Source organism: Lontra canadensis, unplaced genomic scaffold, assembly GCF_010015895.1.
Source record: "Lontra canadensis isolate GAN:19392208 unplaced genomic scaffold, GSC_riverotter_1.0 scaffold160, whole genome shotgun sequence".
Lineage (NCBI taxonomy): Eukaryota > Metazoa > Chordata > Mammalia > Carnivora > Mustelidae > Lontra > Lontra canadensis.
The window spans coordinates 149,930-167,939 of NW_022631154.1; the positions used below are offsets into that span (position 1 = coordinate 149,930).

Consider the following 18,010-nt stretch of genomic DNA (forward strand, 5'->3'; position numbering starts at 1 on the left):
AGCAAGGAGAGGGGAGCTCTGAGCAGCCATACGGCGGGGAAGGGTTTTGTAGGAAGGAGAGTGGGGCAAAAAGTTCTTGGTAAAAGAAAGGACTGCTCTGGGCAAGGTCACCTTCCCTTGAGGGGGCAGGGGGAGGCAGAAGGGTCTTGGCCTGCAGGTGACCTCACCTTTCTCTGGGGGCGTGGGGGATGGAGAGGGCCCTTGTGATAGATTGCCTTACTGGTGCTGACCATACAATTCCTGACTCACCAGTTAAGACTCCGTTTCTGGGGGAGGTTGGAACTGCAATTACGTTGAGTATAAGGCCCAGGTCTTGGAGCGCCTGGGTGGCTCAGTTGTTAAGCTTCTGCCTTCAGCTCGGGTCCTGGTCCCGGGGTCCTGGGATCAAGACCTCGTATTGGGCTCCCTGCTTAGCAGGAAGCCTGACTTCTCCCTCTCCCTCTCCCGACCTGCTTGTGTTCCCTCTCTCACTGTCTCTCTCTGTCAAATAAATAAAATCTTAAAAATAAAAATAAAATAAAGCCCAGGTCTGGTGACTTAGCTTGACATAAGTGACCCCATCTTAAGCCCTTGGTATTCTTTTCAACAGACCCTTGCCTTGTCTCCCTTACATAGGTGTCCAAGAAACCGTGGAAAGATGGCTTCTAATGTCCCTTTCAGAATAAAACAAAATCTCTTTCGGGGCACCTGCGTGGCTCAACTGGTGGAGCAGGAGACTCTTGATCTTGAGGTGGTGAGTTCAAGCCCCATGCTGGGGTAGAGATTACGTTAAAAAATAAATAGAGGCGCCTGGGTGGCTCAGTCGGTTAAGGGTCTGCCTTTGGCTCAGGTCATCATCCCAGGGTCCCGAGATAGACCCCTGCATTTGGCTCCCTGCTTGGCAAGGAGTCTACTTCTCTCTCTCCCTCTGCCCCTCCACATTCTCTTTCTCTCTCTCACTTGCTCTCTTTCTCAAATAAATAAAATCTTTAAAAATAAATAAATTGGGGCGCCTGGATGGCTCAGTCGGTTAAGTGGCTGCCTTCAGCTCAAGTCATGATCCCAGGGTCTTGGGATCGAGCCCCTCATCAGGCTCTCTGCTCATTGGAGAGCCTGCTTCCCCCTCTCCCTCTGCCTGCTGCTCTGCCTACTTGTGATCTCTCTCTCTCTCTCTCTGTCAAATAAATAAATAAAATCTTTAAATAAAATAAAATTAAAATTAAAATTAATTAATTAACACAACAAAGTCCCTTTCAGCATTTGTAGTCTTTGAGCAGGTTATTATGTAATCTGATGTTACAGAGTGCAGATTAACCTGGAGGGTAGAGAGACTGCAGGCAAGATCAATCAAGAGGTGTTGTAGTCCCCTCAGGAGAGATAAGAGCTAACTGGAAGTGATACGAAGAGTGGAAAGGAAAGCATACAAACAGAGCGGGAGTGATTTTTCTCAGAGAACCAGCCTTTGAAGTAGGATTACCAGATAGATACTTATACTCCAAAATTATTTGTTGTTGGAATGTCTGGATGGCTCAGTTGGCTAGGTGTCTGACTCTTTTAAAAAAAAAGATTTTATTTTATTTTACTTTATTAAGATTTCACTTGACAGGGAGAGAGAGAGCACAAGCAGGGGGATCAGCAGAGGGAGAAGAAGGCTCCCCACTGAGCAACGAACCTGACACAGGGCTCCATCCCAGGACCCCAAGATCATGACCAGAGCCAAAGGCAGCCACCCAAGTCCCCCTAAAAATTTTTTTTCTTTACTTGAGAGAGAGGGAGCACCAGCAGGGAGGAGAGAGAGAAGCAGGCTCCCTGCTTAGGGAGCCTGATGCAGGGCTTGACCTCAAGATCCTGGGATCATGACCAGAGCTAAAGGTAGATGCTTAACTAACTGAGCCACCCAGGCATCCCAGGCATCTGACTCTTGATATTGGCTTGAGTCATGATCTCAGGGTGGTGAGATTGAGCGCATTATCAGGACCCATGCTCAGCAGAGAGTATGGGAATCTCTCTGCTCCCCTGTCTACTCTCTCGCAAATAAATAAATAAATAAAACCTTAAAAAAAAAAAGAAAGAAAGAAATTGTTTATCTGAAATTCAACTTTACCTAGTATCCCAGGGTTTTTTTTTATTGTTCCATTTTACAAATTTTACAACCCTACTTCAAAAAGGTACCTGAAATGTGGCCAACTTGGGGGCATCTTGTCTAGACACTGAGCCACTAACCTCCTTTCCCAACCCAGACCAGCCCTTGGTCTCTCTCCTACACAGGCCTCAAGGACTTAGCCCTTATTCCTTCCTCTTCAACACTATCACCACTCTATCCTCTGGACTTCGTCCTCACTAGGCCTGCTCCAGTTATGCTAGCTACCCCCTTCCTGTTGCTGACTCCCATAATAAGCCTCCAGCCTCTCAGAAGACTTTCAGCTCTAATTACTAGAGGGAAAGATACAGAGAAATAAATAAACAACAAAAAGTGTACAAAGCTTTAAAAGCTATCACACTTGGAGCCTTAGTTTCCTAGCTGTGGACCACCAGTCTCCCACAGTGATTTTTTTTTTTAATTTTTAAAAAAATTTTGGGGTGCCTGGGTGGCTCAGTGGGTTAAGCCTCTGCCTTCGGCTCGGGTCATGATCTCAGGGCCCTGGGATCGAGCCCCACATCGGGCTTTCTTCTCAGTGGGGAGCCTGCTTCCTCCTCTCTATGCCTGCCTCTCTGCCTACTTGTGATCTCTGTCAAATAAATAAATTAAAAAAAAATTTTTTTTTAAGATTTTATTTATTTATTTGACAGAGAGCATGAAAGGGAGAGTACAAGCAGGGGGAGAGGCAGAGGGACAGAGAGAAGCAGGCTCCCCGGTGAGCAGGGACCCCCCTCCCCATGAGCTACTTGATCCCAGGACCCCAGGATCATGACCAGAGCTGAAGGCAGTCACTTGACCAACTGAGCCACCCAGGCGCCCTCCCACAGTGATTTAAACACCTCTCCCCTTTCATTCCTGAGGATGAAGCTCAAGGCTCAACAGTCTGGTGCCACTTATCTCTGGGGACCCCTTTGCCCTCCAGGAGCACTTCCACACACACCTTACCCCATGGCCACAGGACTGTGAGCCACTGGAACACCCCAGAGCTTAAGACACTGTGCCTTGGGTTGAGAATTCAACAAGACGGTAAACTCAGGAAAGCCGTGAAAATCACAACAAAACTAAGGAAACTTTTTGAAGGAAGGAAAAAATGAAAATATGGAAACACATGTAGGGTTTAAATTTTGCTTTACTGTCGCGAAATACACATAAAATTTACCACTTAAACCATTTTTAACTGTACAGTTCAGTGGCATTAAGCAAATTCACATTACTGTGTCATCATTACTCATCTCTAGAACAACGTCATCATCCTGTACTGAAACTCTACCCATTAAGCTGTAACTCCCCTGGCAACCCTGTTCTGAGGAAGAACCAAAAGCACATTTGATCTCCTTGAATTTCACTGCTCTGGGTACTTCATGCAATAACCAAACAGTATTTGTCGCGCTCTGCTTAGTTCACTCAGCATAGTCTCCAAGGATCATCCACATGGCGGCATGTATAACGATTTCATTCCCTTTTAAGACTTAATATTATTCCTGCTTCCTCTGTAGACACTACAGTGCCATCAAAAAGCACACTCGCAAAGTCGGAAATAGACTATATACACGATGAATACCATCTGGGTAGCACGGGAGGCTAAGCGCAACCAGAGAGACAAGCACTCCCTTTTTCACCTTTGCAGAACACCCAGGACAGCCGCCCCCAAGATGGCTCCTTCCACCCCCGAGGTCTGGAGACGCCCCCCAACACCGCTTCTCCGGGACCTCCAAGGAACTGCACAGTCGGCCCGGCCCGCGCCGCCCCGGTCGCGGAGACTCGGTTTCCCAGAAGTCCCCAGGCTGCGTCCAGCCAGCAACTCCCAGGCGCCCCCTGGTGGCGCACGTCAGCGCGACTCCAGTTCCCGGCGGCCCGCGCGGCACGTTCCGGGCGGAAGGACTGCTCGTAATGGCGGCGGCTAGTTCCGCCGCTGTGTCCGGGGCAGGGACCCCAGTGGCGGGTCCCGCAGGCCGCGACCTCTTCGCCGAGGGGCTCCTCGAGTTCCTGCGACCGGCTGTGCAGCAGCTGGACTCTCACGTCCACGCCGTCAGGTCCGAGAGGGAGGGGCGGGGCGGGGCGGGGCGGGGCAGAGCCTCTCCTCAGGGGGGAGGGGAGGAGGAGGACGAGTAGTGCTGTACCGGACGGGGCGGGGCTTGTGCAGGAAGGGGGCGAGTCTCGCGTGGGACTGGAGGGAAAGGCCGCGCTGCCGGGCGGCGGTGGTGGCGTCTGCCCGCACTTGGGAAGTCGCTGAGGGAGTGGGCTTTTCGAGTCCCGGTAACTGACAGTGTGGGTCTCGTACCTCTTTGCAGAGAGAGCCAGGTAGAACTACGAGAACAGATTGACAACCTAGCTACTGGTGAGTAAGCACCCCGTGGACCAGCGACCCTGCAGCGCACTTCTAGGGCCTCACGTTTAGCCGAGCTTGGGGTGGGCTTCGGTCGTGTGCTTGCAGGGCTGCGAGGCTGCGGTGGATTCTGCTTTCCGGGGTTCTAGTGGCCGGCCCACATGGGTGCAGGCGTGTTTAAATCCCATTTACCAGCCTGCTCTCCCTAGGAGCAGGAAGGGAACCATGTGGTGTTCGCTACCTCTTCCTTCCATCCCCCAGAACTGTGCCGGATCAATGAGGATCAGAAGGTGGCCCTGGACCTCGACCCCTACGTGAAGAAGCTGCTTAATGCCCGGCGGCGAGTGGTCTTGGTCAACAACATTCTACAGAACGCGCAGGTAAAAGAATTCCCCGCCAGCAGTGATTCTTTCCAAGTCGTCAAGGACATCCCACAGTCCCCAAGGCAGTGAAACAAAAGGAGTTGTCAGCTAGTGTCAGGCATAATAGAACTCATTCTCAGTACTCAGTTTCTCTCCTGGACATTCTTACATTCCGTAGGAGACGGACGCGGAGATGGAGCAAGCCCAAGGTACCGTCCGGCACCTAGTTGACAGGGAGTGCTGGAGCCTTTCACAGAGTAGCTAAGACTCCAAATCTTGTTCTTTAAAGATTTTATTTAAGAAACACAGCAAGAGAGGGAACACAAGCAGGGGGCAGTGGAAGAGGGAGAAGCAGGCTTCCCGACGAGCAGGGAGCCTGATGTGGGGCATGAGCCCAGGATCCTGGGCTGATTCATGACGTGAGCTGAAGGCAGACGCTTAACGTCTGAGCCACCCAGGCGCCCCATGATTCAAATCTTGTCTTACAGGAACGGCTGAGGCGGCTAAACCACAGCGTGGCCAAGGAAACAGCCCGCAGGAGGGCAATGCTGGATTCAGGGGTTTACCCTCCTGGTTCCCCAAGCAAGTAATAGGCCAGAAGATGGGGGCCACACATGGCCTCAGAGTAGCACAAGTACTGTTCCCCAGCTGCTTTGTTTCTTCCAGGACTCCCTGCAGACCATGGGACATCAGCATAGCAGCCCAGTTTGTTTGAAGCACTTAAGTCTTACCCATTTATGTGGGGCCTCAAAGAAACCTGTGTACAGCAGGACCAATGATCCCAAAGGATTTATTATGACTCTTGCTTCCAAGAATGAGCTGAGGCCTGTACATACTCAAGACAGAACTCCTCTACCTTCAGGCCTAGTTCTGTTCTTCTGTTGCATGTCCTCTACTTGGAGAAGAGGGCAGGCAAAGTCAAGGTTAACAACTCCTGTCTGTACCCTCTTTTGTTGACTGCACTTGCCTTGAATATAGTAGCAGTATTGCTAGAACCATTTAATTCAATAAATGCTTAAACAGTGTTGTAGTTTACTCTGGTGTATGGAAAGGTTCCAAAAGTCATTGTACTTTGATTCAAATATGGCTTCAAATTATGATCTAGTGTTTATAACAAAAAGACTCAAGTATCACTTTTACTTAAGAGTACAGAAAACAAAAAAGGTTCTCAGGTGCCAATGAAAAACAAGACCAAGAGCCCTACTAGGAAGTACTTTAATCGTTTTTCTTAGAAAAGAAAAAAAAAAAAAATCAGACACTAACAGCTCACAACATTTCAACAGTGAAGTACTGGTTGAGAGAGGTTTCCAGGAACTGGGTTCTCTGAAGTCTTAGGAAGAAAAGCTGGTAGGCTGCTTCACTATAGATGGATGGCATAGGTCATAAATGGGAGACTTCTGGCTACTGAGCCAATCAGAACCCAGTGGAATGACACTCCCTTCTATAGAGTTTATGTTCCTTCCCGTCTCCCCTATCCCTCAAAAATGCCACCATATAAAGCCCAGTCGCAGTTAGCTTAGGCTGCAGTCTTCCCCTTGGAAAAGGGATGAAGAGAGAGGAAGGTCACTCCTGAGTCTCCATGCTTTCCTCTTCCTCTCCTTGAGGTGGTTCTTCTGTATTCTCCTCCTCTTCCTCCCCTTCCTTCTTCTCTGGTGGCTTCTCATAAGCCTTTTCTGAAGGTGTCACTATCACTCCATCCCAGGTAGATATTTCAGAAGCAAGATCTAGAAAAGAAAAAGTGATTTCAAGCCAAGTAGTCGAGCACACAACTCGTGATCTACACAGTAGAAACAGCAGGACATCGGAGCAGTGCAGGGCTTCTTTGCAGACCACAGAGCAGCACAAAGAACCCGGGACCCACGGTGAGCACTCACAGCTGGCATCACCCTCCTGGCCAAGAATTTTCCGAAAACCACCATGTGAGAGGATTCTGACCAGAGTCTGAGCCGTGTAGCACACCATGTCCTAAAGGAGAGCAAAGTGAGGGTAAACTAGCAAGATGAATCAAAGTACTTATCTGATGAACATTATCATGAAAATAAAGACAACCTTAATGTCAAGACCAAAGTCTGTGAGAACCGCTAAATCTTGACCCCCTGAAGACCACATTCCCTCTGCCTTCTGACAAGAGTAGGGCGTCACAGGCCATATCGGAGCTGTCCCACTACCTGTTGCTCCAGAGTCATGACTGTGTGTACTCTGAAGTTGCCGCTCTCACAGGGGTCAGTGATCCCCACCGAGCCTGGCAGGAACAGTCCTGCAGCCAGGATCTGCAAGCAACGCCTGAAACACAAACAAACGTTAAGAGAACACAGAGACCACTTAAACCCAGCCCCAAACCCAAAGCAGCACATTCTACCTGTATGCCACGTTTAGGGCCAAAGGCTGTCTGGTGGGATTGTTCATCACGGCATAGTGCCCCTGGAAAACAGACAGTCTGGTAGGTGCGCCATGAACCTGCCGTATCTAGCCAAGCAAACTTGAAACCATCCAAGAGAAAATTGTGGTCATTAAGGCCTAGCTCTGATGTTCAGGAGCAATTCTGAAATGGCTGTTCATTCAGTAATTTCCTTTCATTATCACGTTACTGAAATGAGATCAGTAACAAAAAGGCATAAGGGCAGCCAATTACTCATTCAACTGAATACTCCAAAAACCCAAGGAAGTAATAAACCTTGTATATTTACGGGATTACTTTGCCCACCATGAAATTCATTTTCAGCTTCATCAAATTTCAGACGCTGATAGGTTTCAGAGTAACTACTTTTTTTTTTTTTTAAAGATTTTATTTATTTATTTATTTGTCAGAGAGAGAGAGAGAGCGAGCGAGCACAGGCAGACAGAATGGCAGGCAGAGGCAGAGGGAGAAGCAGGCTCCCCGCCAAGCAAGGAGCCCGATGTGGGACTCGATCCCAGGACGCTGGGATCATGACCTGAGCCGAAGGCAGCTGCTTAACCAACTGAGCCACCCAGGCGTCCCCAGAGTAACTACTTTTAAGTAGGGATGAGCAGGAACTTCCAAATGCCCTTCTTTACTTACGAGTAGGTCAAGGATCCAGGGTGTGAGGGGCTCAAAGCCAGGAAAACGAATCCTCAGGTCTTTCAACAGTCTGATGAGAACTTTAACTCTGAAGGTAAGAGGGACCCAGAGATTAAAAGTAATAAGCTCATGTATTTCCACCCCCAAGGTACAGAGCTGATTTTATTTCTAAAACTACACATTTATTTGCAAAACTACACATTCAATCTAAATTTGTTTACTTGAAGTTTAAAAAAAAAGAAAAAACCCTACCAAAAAACAACCCTGACAAATTATAGCCTAAAAAGTTCTAACAGAGGAAGTATGGGGGATCTGGTTACTCGCTGTTAATTAGTTATTAATTTTAACTCAAATAATGAGTGACTCACGTGGACTGAGAAGCATTTTCCTCAAACCAACGCGCATGTCTGATGGCTGCTAAGGCACTCTGCAACACCTTGATATCCACTAGAAGACAAGCACAACAGGCCACAATGAAATACTACCATGATTAAGCAAGCAATTCAACCACACTGCCACAGTCCAAGAACTTGCAAGACAGGGTAACTTCTAATTTCTTAAACCACCCCATGTTCCTCGGATCAGCAAATCATTCATCCAAAAATCACTATGCTTCCTCCAAATCAAATGTAAAAGCATGCAAGATCTACCACTTTCTCCAAGAGCCAACCCCCCCATAAATAGTTCCTCACTCCTTCTTAAGTCCTCCACCAGTTGCTTTCTTAGCCATCCCATGTAACAATTTCACTAGCAAGCTGGTAAAACTCTCCAAATTACAGAGGGAGACAGCAAAGTCTAGGCATCAACTTAAGTGCAGAAGGCTTTACGTTAGAAGAGCAACAAGCTAATAAGTAAACTTAACAGCAACCTTATGCCATGTTTTGTTTTCCCAACTATCTCAGCAACAGAAAAAAAGAACTAACAATGGAGTTCTGGGTCCAGTTTTCGGAGATTGGGCGGCACCGTTGTAATGAGAATCTTCACTGTAGCGTCAGAAGAACTAATCTCGAAGCCAGTTTCATTGGTCAGCATGGTCAAAACTGAAAGAAAATCAAAAGCTGTAACTTTCCCATTTCCTTTAGATAACCAGAGATAAATCTACAGTGGGAGTAGGGGAATAGATAGGTTTTTAAAAACAGCAAAATCCAGGGGGACCTGGGTGACTCAGTCCACCAGGTATCTGACTCTTGGTTTGGGCTCAGGTCCTGATGTCAGGGTCCTGAGATCAAGCCCTATGTTGGCTCTGCACTGGGCACAGGGTCTGCTTATCCCTCTCCCTCCAGTAGTGTGTCTCTCAAATAAATAAATAAAACCTTTAATAAAATATTAAAAGTCCAGAATGAGGATTCAGAACACAATTTTAAAAGTAATGGACATGGATCTCCTGGCTGGCTCAGTGGGTAGAGCATGGGACCCTTGATCTCTAGGGTGTGAGTTCGAGCCCCACACTGGATATAGCAATTACTTAAACTTTAAAAAAGTAAAAAGTAGAGGTGCCTGGGTGGCTCAGTGGGTTAAGCCTCTGCCTTTAGCTCAGGTCATGATCCCAGGGTCCTGGGATCAAGCCCTGCATTGGGCTCTCTGCTCAACAGGGAGCCTGCTCCCCACCCCCCACCCTCATTCTCTGCCTGCCTCTCTGCCTACTTGTGATCTCTCTGTGTCAAATAAGTAAATAAATTCTTAGAAGAAAAAAAAAAAAAGTAAAAAGTAGGCATGCCTGGGTGGCTCAGTTGGTTACATATCTGACTCTTGATTTTAGCTCAGGTCATGATGGCAGGGTTGTGGGACTGAGGCCTGCATCTGGCTCTGCGCTCAGCATGCAATCTACTTGTCCCTCTTCCTCTGCTCTGCCCATGCTAAGTCGATAAAATCTTTAAAAAAAAGTAGAAACGGTTGGGTGCCTCAGTTGGTTGAGCATCTGCCTTTGGCTCAGGTCATGGGATCCTGGGTCCACATCATCAGGGTCCTGGGATCAAGCCCCATATAGGGAAGTCTGCTTCTCCCCCTCCTTCTGGTGCTTCCCCCTATTTGTGGTCTCTCTCTCTCCCTCTCTTGCTCTGTCAAATAAAATCTTTAAAAAAAAATAAAAAATAGCCTTGACTATTAAAAAAGTGTAAAGGTAAAGGAGATGCGACAGGATTCTGAACACTGGAGATCACTGTCAAAAACTTCCCCAACATAAAACTCTACATTCACTCTTCTTCTAGCCTGACCTGACTTTGTTTAAAAGTGTACTTGAAATTATACACCTGGCTCCTATGACCACTAAATACATGTTCAGCAACAAACTCAAACCTTCAGAAGGATCCTGTGCTCTTAGACTTTCCACAACTTTGTTCCCTAGGGCAGCAACAGCTTCCACTAGATAAGAGAAAAAGAGACCATAAACAATTATTTAAAGGCTCTACAGCTCTGTACTACTCCACCCTCTGATTTCTGCCCCACATGCAAGGTTGGAGCAACGGCAAGCAAGAATAAACACTTTTACAAGGGGAAACACCTCAACAGAGAAACCGGAAAGCTCAGGGAACAGGATACCTCCTATACCCATACCCCATTTTTGTTTTTATTTTTTGAATAGTAGGGTTTCTCATCAGTGGCACTAATCCCATTTGGGGCTGGATAATTCTTTGACAGTTGGAGAACAGAATATGTCCTGTGCATTGATCTCTACTCCTTGGATGCCATAGCCCAAATTGTCTCTAGACACAGCCAAATATCTCATGGGAGACAAAAATCACCAAATGAGAAACACTGCCCTTTAGGAACTAGACATACATTTTTCAGAAACATCGTCCAGACTTTGTCCCTTATTACCTCAATGAATGTTAAAAAAAAATAAATTTCCTATTTGTCTTCCAAACAATCTTCCTCACAAGAAATTTGGGCTTTAGGGGCTGCTGGGTGGCTCAGTTGGTTAAGTGGCTGCCTTCAACTCAGGTCATGATCTCATGGGTCCTGGGATCAACCCCTGGGTCAGACTCCTGCTCAGTGGGGAATCTGCTTCTCCCTGCCAATCCCCTCGCCCCCTGCCACCATGGCTCATGTTCTTTCTCTCTCTCATAAACAAAACCTTAACAAAAAAAAAAAAAGAAAAGCAATTTGGGCTTTAAAGATCCCCATGCCTCAAACTCAACTTTCTGCTCCTGTGGCCAGAAGAAGTGCACTCACATGTTGGCAGAATCTTTAGGATTACCACCAGGTCAGCCACGTTGTGTCCTGTAGTCATTGTTCCCTTTTTATATGATCCCACCTGTCGGACTTCTTCAATTTGCTGTTGGAAAAGGATTTCAGGGAGGAAAAAAATGTAGAAGTGAAAAAGACTGTCTAGGTGTGCCTGGGTGGCTACTGGTTAAGTATGTCAGCCTGACTTCGGCTGAGGTGGTGGTCTCAAGGTCCTGGGGATCTGTCTGCATTGTACCCCCCACTCAGCAGGGATTCTGCTTGTCCCTCTGCCCTTCCCCCACACTCACGCTGATGTGCACGTTCCCTCTTTCAAAGAAATAAATAAAACCTTTAAAAAAAAAAAAAAAAAACCTATTTCCTCTCAGAAGTCAATTACAATTATTAGCCAGACTTAGAAGTAGCAGAAATCAAATCATATCCCAAAACAACCACATGAAAAACGAATACATTATGGCTAGCTGAGAGCGCGGACACAAGTCTTGTCCCCACAACATCATCACTACAAAGGAATTCCACTGTACTTTCCTTTCCATTTTAGGCTTGGCTTGGAGAACAAGTAACTGAAGAATTAAGATGTGGGCGCCAAGGAAACGCTACCCACACTACCAAGACTGCCCGTTCCTATGACTAAATCATGAAAAACTCACCACTTCAAATGTCCCTGGAGCCACAATCAAATTGTCAATCACATTGTTTATTTTCGTCACTAGAGAAAGGATAGAGGCCTGAAAAACAGCAGGAAACAAAAATAGTGAAAAATTGTAAGCCACTTCTCAGAGTTTGAGTATTTTCCCCTAACCCTTTCCACACAAGCTGAGTCCGGATGACATAGCGCTCTGCAGACACTCTGACCTTCTGGCCTTGAATATGCCAGAAGAGAGGAACTTTCTGACCCAAAGACATACACCCCCAGTAGAGACATGACCGCACCCATAACCTGGACAGAGCCCACCGGCACCCTCCCTCGGAGAGACCAGGGCACAGTCACCCCTGGGAGGAAACCGGGGCGCAGCAGGAGCCCGGCCCCTCTCGGCGGCAGAGCGCACCTGCTCCGCAGAGTTGGGGGCGAGGTCCTGGTTCCTCTTCAGCAAGGCCTCGCTGAAGGACGTCTCGTCCGGCGCCGGCTTGACCCGCGGGAAGGCCATCTCGCACTAGGCGGAAAGAAACCACGAAACTGAGCGCGAGTCCGGCGGGAGCCCCGGACAGCCGAGCGCCTTGCACCTGCCTCTGCTCCTCTGACGCTCAACCCGGGATGCCTGCGGGAGGGACCAGCGGACTCGGCGGGGACCCAGTTAGTCGCTCGGAACGAAGGTTCCGGTCCTGGGATCGCCGACCCTCTCCGGACGCGGCGCCGCGGCGCCCGGGAAGCGCCCCCGCCGTACTCACCAGGTAGAAGTCGAACGGGATGTGCGGCACGAAGGGCCTGAACCTACGACAGGGGAAACGCCGCCGGTTACTCCTCAGAAAAGCCAAACGGCCTCGCGTGCCGAGGTCGCTCGGCAGGGGCGCAGGCGGGGAGACGATTCCGTGCGGCCGGGATCTCCCAGCGCCGACCGTGCGGACGGCGGACCGACGCTGACCCGGCAGGGGCGCCGACCCCCGGCACTCACCCTCCTCCAGGGCCTCCTCGGGAACCAAAGCGTCCGCCGCGCCCACGGCCTCTGTCACCCCTGGAAAGGCAAGACATTCGTGCTGGCGTGGGCTCCGCCGCAGGGGCCCCGCGCCCGCGGCCGCCCTCCGCGTTCCCGGTGCCCCGCCTCGGAGACCAGAGCGGCCGCCCAGGGGGCCGCCGCACGGGTAACCCCCGTGGCCCCCGGAGCCGCCATCCCGCGTCCGCCCGGCCCGCCGCGGCCCTCGCCCGCCGCACTCGCCCCTGCCCGCTGCCCTCCGGCAGCCCCCGGACACACGGCCCCTCCGGGGACTCCGACTCCCATCGGCCCACCTCCCGTCCGCCCACCTCCCCCGAAGCTTTCGGGCGAGTACGCTAGCCCTGCCCAGAACCCCCCGGTGCCTTTACCTCATGGCGCCCTACAACCCGAACAATGGAGGCCACACCAACCGCCCCTCTCCTCAGAGGAGCAGACGCCGCAGACGCGGCTTGCCGGCGCGTCCCAACAAACTTTGGCGCGATTGGCTCCCGCCCTACGCGCCGCTAATGCCCATTGGTTTAGTTTGGCCGACCAGCCTGCGAGCCAATGAAAAACGCCTGCTGTGTCAGAAATTAGCCAATGAAAACGGATTTAGAGGTAGCGACAATTTTTTTTTTTAACCGCACACTAGGTGGCGCGATTTATAGAAGGCACCTGGGAGCTTTCTTCTAGAACCCGGAGAAGACCCGCTTTCGGTTAGCAGAGTGGCGCAGCGGAAGCGTGCTGGGCCCATAACCCAGAGGTCGATGGATCGAAACCATCCTCTGCTACAGGTGCACGTTTTTTCTTTCTTAAGTACGACTGTCCTCTTTTTCCTCCCTGCAAATGCGGGCTTTAGGACAGTGTTTGGCATCAGCAAGTGAAGGGAATAGGAAGGGACTTCAGGCAACACTACACGCCTGGGTGAAGTTCACCAAAGTCCAGAAACCGGAGGCAGGAGAGCGCATTCTACTGAGTGAATCAGAGAGAAAAGCACTGAAGAGGATAGGCTAGAAGGGAAACGGAGGCAGCCTTCCACAGAGACCTCAGAAAAAACGAGCAGGGGCGGGGACAAGGACCCGCAAGCGCCCGCGCCAAGTCACCGCACCCCCGCCCCGCCGCGGACGCGCCCCCCGCCCAGGAGGGGCTCCCAGCGCGCGTGCGCAGGCGCTGTCCCCTGCGTTGGTGTGGCACCCAGGGACCCTGCTTTTGTCCCTCCTGAGTCCTTTTTCTCGGGCTTCTCGCCTTCTTTGGTGCTGATTATATTTACCTGCCTCTGTTAATTGGAGGGTTACCCACTTTTTCTACTCTTTTAGTGGCTACTCTAAAAATTACAACAGGCAGCAGCAGCTCTTTTTGCCCACGGGTCCTGACCCCATTCTTCAATCAATTGATTAAAATAAAATAAAAATTACAACATGCGGGGCGCCTGGGTGGCTCAGTGGGTTAAAACCTCTGCCTTCGGCTCAGGTCATGATCCCAGGGTCCTGCTTCCCTTTCTCTCTCTCTGCCTGCCTCTCTGCCTACTTGTGATCTCTGTCTGTCAAATAAGTAAATAATATCTTTTTTAAAAAATTACAACATGCATCCTTGATTTAGCAAGACCTAATTGTGTGCAATACGTTTGCCCTCCTGGTGAAAAATGCAGGGATAATTTAATTGTTTACCACCGTCACTCCCCCCCCCCCCGAAATTATATGCTATTGTTGTTGTGTAATTCTTTTAAGGACTTTACTGATGCATAATTTATTACACCAAAATACACAGTTCTTAAGCTTTCATCTCAATTTTGAGTAATGTATTCTGTCCATGTAACCATCACCCAAATTAAGGTGAAGAACATTTTTATCACCCCAGAAAGCTCACTCTTGACCCTCTACCCGGGCCCTAGAGGCAATCATGATCCTGATTTCTATGAGCACAGATCAGGTGTGTCTGTTCTTGAACTTCACATAAATGGACTCACAGTCTATGTACTTTTTTTGTCTAGTTTCTCTTGCTTGACACGTTTCAAGATTCTTTCACATTTTTGCATTTATCAGCAATTTTTTGGTTTTTATTTATGAGCAGTGTCCCATTGCATAAATACACCCGCCCTCCCGCTGAGCCGTTCTCCAGCTGGGAGACACACAGGAACAGATTTGTGTTGTTTCCACCTTGGAGCCATTATGAATAGAGCTGCTAGAACATTTTTGTACAGGATTTGTGGGGCTAGATGCATCTGTTTCTCTTGGTAGATGTAGACGTGTGCATTATTTCAATTCTGTATATATTTTCTTTCTTTTTGGAAGCAAGCTCTTTGCCCGACATGGAGCTCAAACTCAGGAGCCTGAGATCAAGAATCAGTCCTCTACCAACTAAGCCAGTCAGGTGCCCCTTTCACCTTTGTTTTTTGAAGGACATTTTCCCTGGATAAGGAACTCTAGATTGGAAATTATTTTCCTTTGGCACATTTATTATATTATTTTACTATCTTTGGCTTCCATTTTTGCTGTGAAAAGTATTTTTTTGCCAACCTAATGGTTGCTCCTTTGAAGGTAATCAATCCTTTTTTTTTTTTTATTTTAAAGATTTTGCCTGTGATTTAATTTCCTGCTCTTTCACCTTGATGGGTCGAAATATGGACAATCTTAATCTTACTTGAGGTTTATTGATCTTCTTGAATCTGTGAGGCATTTTTTGGGGGGGTTGCTTTTGTTTCCCCCTCCTTCCTGGGCTCCGGATAAAGGTATGCCAGATTTTTTCACGGTGTCCTGTCTCCAACACTCTTATGTTCTTCATTCTCGTTTAATCTGTGCTTCATTCTGGGTAAATTTCTTTGTTCTTTCTTCCAATGTATTACTTGCTCTTCAGTTGAGTCTGACTTATTCTTAAACCTATTAATTGATTCTTTTTTTTTTTTAAGATTTTATTTATTTATTTGACAGAGATCACAAGTAGGCAGAGAGGCAGGCAGGGAGAAAGGAAGGGAAGCAGGCTCTCCGCTGAGCAGAGAGCCTGATGCAGGGCTCGATTCCAGGACCCTGGGATCATGACCTGAGCCGAAGGCAGAGGCTTTAACCCACTGAGCTACCCAGGCACCCCTATTAATTGATTCTTAATTTTTTTTTTTATATTTTGCAGTGTGAATTTTCTATTTACTTGTGCTGTACCTGACTCCAAGCTTTCCCCCAGGAATGCAGCTTTCAGGATCCTAACCCCAAAGCGGCAGATGGTTTGCCAGTTTTCTCACCTTTGGGAACATTTGGACTATAATTTCGGTCTCACTTGCCCCACACTGCCCGTTTTTGCCCCCAGTTCTCATCTGCAAATGACCCCAGGGTAAAAGTGGTCATACTGCTGGTCTCACCTCCATGCTTTCCTGTCTTTCATGTTCTCAACACCAATAATTCCTCACTGTCTTATTAGTGCTTTGAGTTTTTAAAGTATTTCATCCAACATTTTTAGTCATCTTCAGCTCAGGGACTGGGCAAATTGTTCAGGCCACCATTGTTGAAAGAGGGGCTCAATGGCTAGATTAGGTTTGAGTGCAGTCATTTCTCCTGAGCTCCACTAATCCAGTGGCCCATCGAACCCCTCCACTGGGGGGCTCCACAAGCACCTCACACCCAACCAGAACTGTTATCACCCACCCACCCCAAAAAACCTGCTTCTTTAGCTCTTGAGCAAATGGGTCAATGTCACCTTAACTTCAGTTATTTGTACATTGTCTTCTCTTCTTAAAGTCCAGTTGATTGTCAATATAGGCACTTAAAGTCATTAAGAAGGAGGTGCCTTAGTAGGTTCCTTTGGCTCAGGTCATGATCCTGAGGTCCTGGGATCAAGCCCCGCAATGGGCTCAGTGTGGCGATCTTAACACATGCACACACACACACACACACACACACAAGCACACGCATGCACACGTGTGCGTGTGCAGGAGAGAGAGAGAGAGGACAGAAGGAAACATTTGGAGATGATGGATATCTTCATTACCTTGATATTATGGTAATGGTTTCACAAGTGTACACATATATCCAAACTCATCAGTTGTATACATTAAATATGTACAGTTTATGCTGTATCAATTATACCTCAATAAGACTAGTTTGTTTTTTTTTTTAAGTCTCCTCCCAGGGGGCGCCTAAGTGTCTGCCTTCAGCTTGGGTCCTGGGATTGTTAGGTCCCCCCAAAAATGGGTACCCCAATAATGGGTCTGTGATTAAAGGAGCGAGACTGATACAAAGCGAAGGTTAAGCAAAGCTTTCTGTCGCGCCAGGCATCAAGAATCAGACCTACCGTCAAACAGACCGGTTGGGGCCACCCCTTACAGAGGACGACCCCTCCCTGCTTTCCAGACTAACTATTATGGAGCAAAGGCCATGTGGTTGGGCCTGGCCACACACAGGTGGCTGATTGAATTACAATTTACCCCACAGTAGCCATGGAAACTAGCCCATCACCTTGGTAGCTAGGAGACAGTAGGCGCCCCCACTGATCGGATGTCTCCACCTGGCCTGACCCACCCTTGTATTTGAGCTTTGTTACCTGAGGCCGGTTTCCGGGACTTGTTTTTAAGTCCCCTGGGGGAAGGGGAGCAGGGACTGTTTAAGGGTTAAACAACAAAGTTATTGTTTAACCTCAATGGAAGCCTCTGGCTAAAATAAAAATATAAAATAGGTCCTTACAGGATCAAGCCCCACATCGGGCTACCTGCTCTGCTGGGAGCCTGCTTCTCTGGCTCCTACTCCGGCTGTTTGTGTTCCCTTTCTCGCTGTGTCTCTCTTTGTTAAATAAATAAATAAATAATTTTTTTTTTTTTAAAAGTCCGCTCCCCTCCAAAAAAGTTTTCCAATCTCCTATCTACCTCTATTAGCCTCTGGACCACCCCCATACAGGACAAAGACACCCTGCCTATCACACCAAAGCTTGCAAGACCTGCCCTCTGCTGCCCTCTCATGCCTCTCCTCAGTCATTCCTTTTTTTTTTTTTCTTTTTTTTTTGTCAGAGAGAGAGAGAAAGAGAGCTAGCGCGCCAGCGAGGGCACCAGCAGGGGGAGCCACAAGCAGAGGGAGAAGGAGAAGCAGGCCAACATGGGGCTTGATTCCAGGACCCTGGGGTCATGACCTGAGCCGGAGGCACCCAGGCACCCCTCTCCTCAGTTATTCCTACAAGCACACACCTTATATCATGGATCAGGGTTGAAAATATAAACTCCAATAGCAGCCAGGCAGGTAAAGCAAATGAGTGAACACGATGGGTAGGAACTGTGATGAGCCAGACTCCTCTCAAGGAAGGGGTGCAGGACTTGCCTATTGCCAGCTCTCTGATATTTCAAGACAAGTCAGAAATCCAAATACTCATGTGCCA

At 48.4% G+C, this 18,010-nt stretch overlaps 2 protein-coding genes and 1 non-coding gene across 3 annotated transcripts; 2 read left to right on the forward strand and 1 right to left on the reverse strand.

The window, feature by feature from the left end:
- Positions 1-3,950: 3,950 nt before the first annotated feature.
- On the forward strand, positions 3,951-5,704 carry SNAPIN (SNAP associated protein). The gene is made up of 4 exons (XM_032845091.1): positions 3,951-4,152; positions 4,411-4,457; positions 4,707-4,825; positions 5,296-5,704. The coding sequence occupies exons 1-4, from the start codon at positions 4,010-4,012 to the stop codon at positions 5,395-5,397; spliced, it is 411 nt and encodes a 136-aa protein (XP_032700982.1). The 5' UTR covers positions 3,951-4,009; the 3' UTR covers positions 5,398-5,704.
- Positions 5,705-6,008: 304 nt separating this feature from the next.
- ILF2 (interleukin enhancer binding factor 2) lies at positions 6,009-13,166 on the reverse strand. Its single transcript, XM_032845080.1, has 14 exons — positions 13,051-13,166; positions 12,644-12,703; positions 12,420-12,462; positions 12,080-12,184; positions 11,681-11,758; positions 11,019-11,121; positions 10,143-10,208; positions 8,771-8,887; positions 8,216-8,294; positions 7,848-7,935; positions 7,167-7,228; positions 6,976-7,090; positions 6,682-6,772; positions 6,009-6,531 (listed from the first exon to the last, which is right to left on the reverse strand). Exons 1-14 carry the CDS (start codon positions 13,053-13,055, stop codon positions 6,371-6,373), a joined length of 1,173 nt encoding a protein of 390 aa, XP_032700971.1. The 5' UTR covers positions 13,056-13,166; the 3' UTR covers positions 6,009-6,370.
- Positions 13,167-13,380: 214 nt separating this feature from the next.
- On the forward strand, positions 13,381-13,452 carry TRNAM-CAU. Its single transcript has one exon. It is a non-coding gene; the product is annotated as a tRNA-Met (tRNA).
- The last annotated feature ends 4,558 nt before the right edge of the window (positions 13,453-18,010 follow it).

Excerpts from the sequence above, each read along its gene's own strand:
- SNAPIN (XM_032845091.1), top strand. The coding sequence starts at position 4,010 with ATGGCGGCGGCTAGTTCCGCCGCTGTGTCCGGGGCAGGGACCCCAGTG. Across the intron at positions 4,153-4,410 it reads TCTCACGTCCACGCCGTCAG|AGAGAGCCAGGTAGAACTAC; the intron begins GTCCGAGAGGGA and ends ACCTCTTTGCAG. Across the intron at positions 4,458-4,706 it reads GATTGACAACCTAGCTACTG|AACTGTGCCGGATCAATGAG; the intron begins GTGAGTAAGCAC and ends TCCATCCCCCAG.
- ILF2 (XM_032845080.1), bottom strand. Across the intron at positions 8,888-10,142 it reads AGCACAGGATCCTTCTGAAG|TTTTGACCATGCTGACCAAT; the intron begins GTTTGAGTTTGT and ends ATTTTCTTTCAG. Across the intron at positions 7,229-7,847 it reads CCTGGATCCTTGACCTACTC|GGGCACTATGCCGTGATGAA; the intron begins GTAAGTAAAGAA and ends TCTGTTTTCCAG.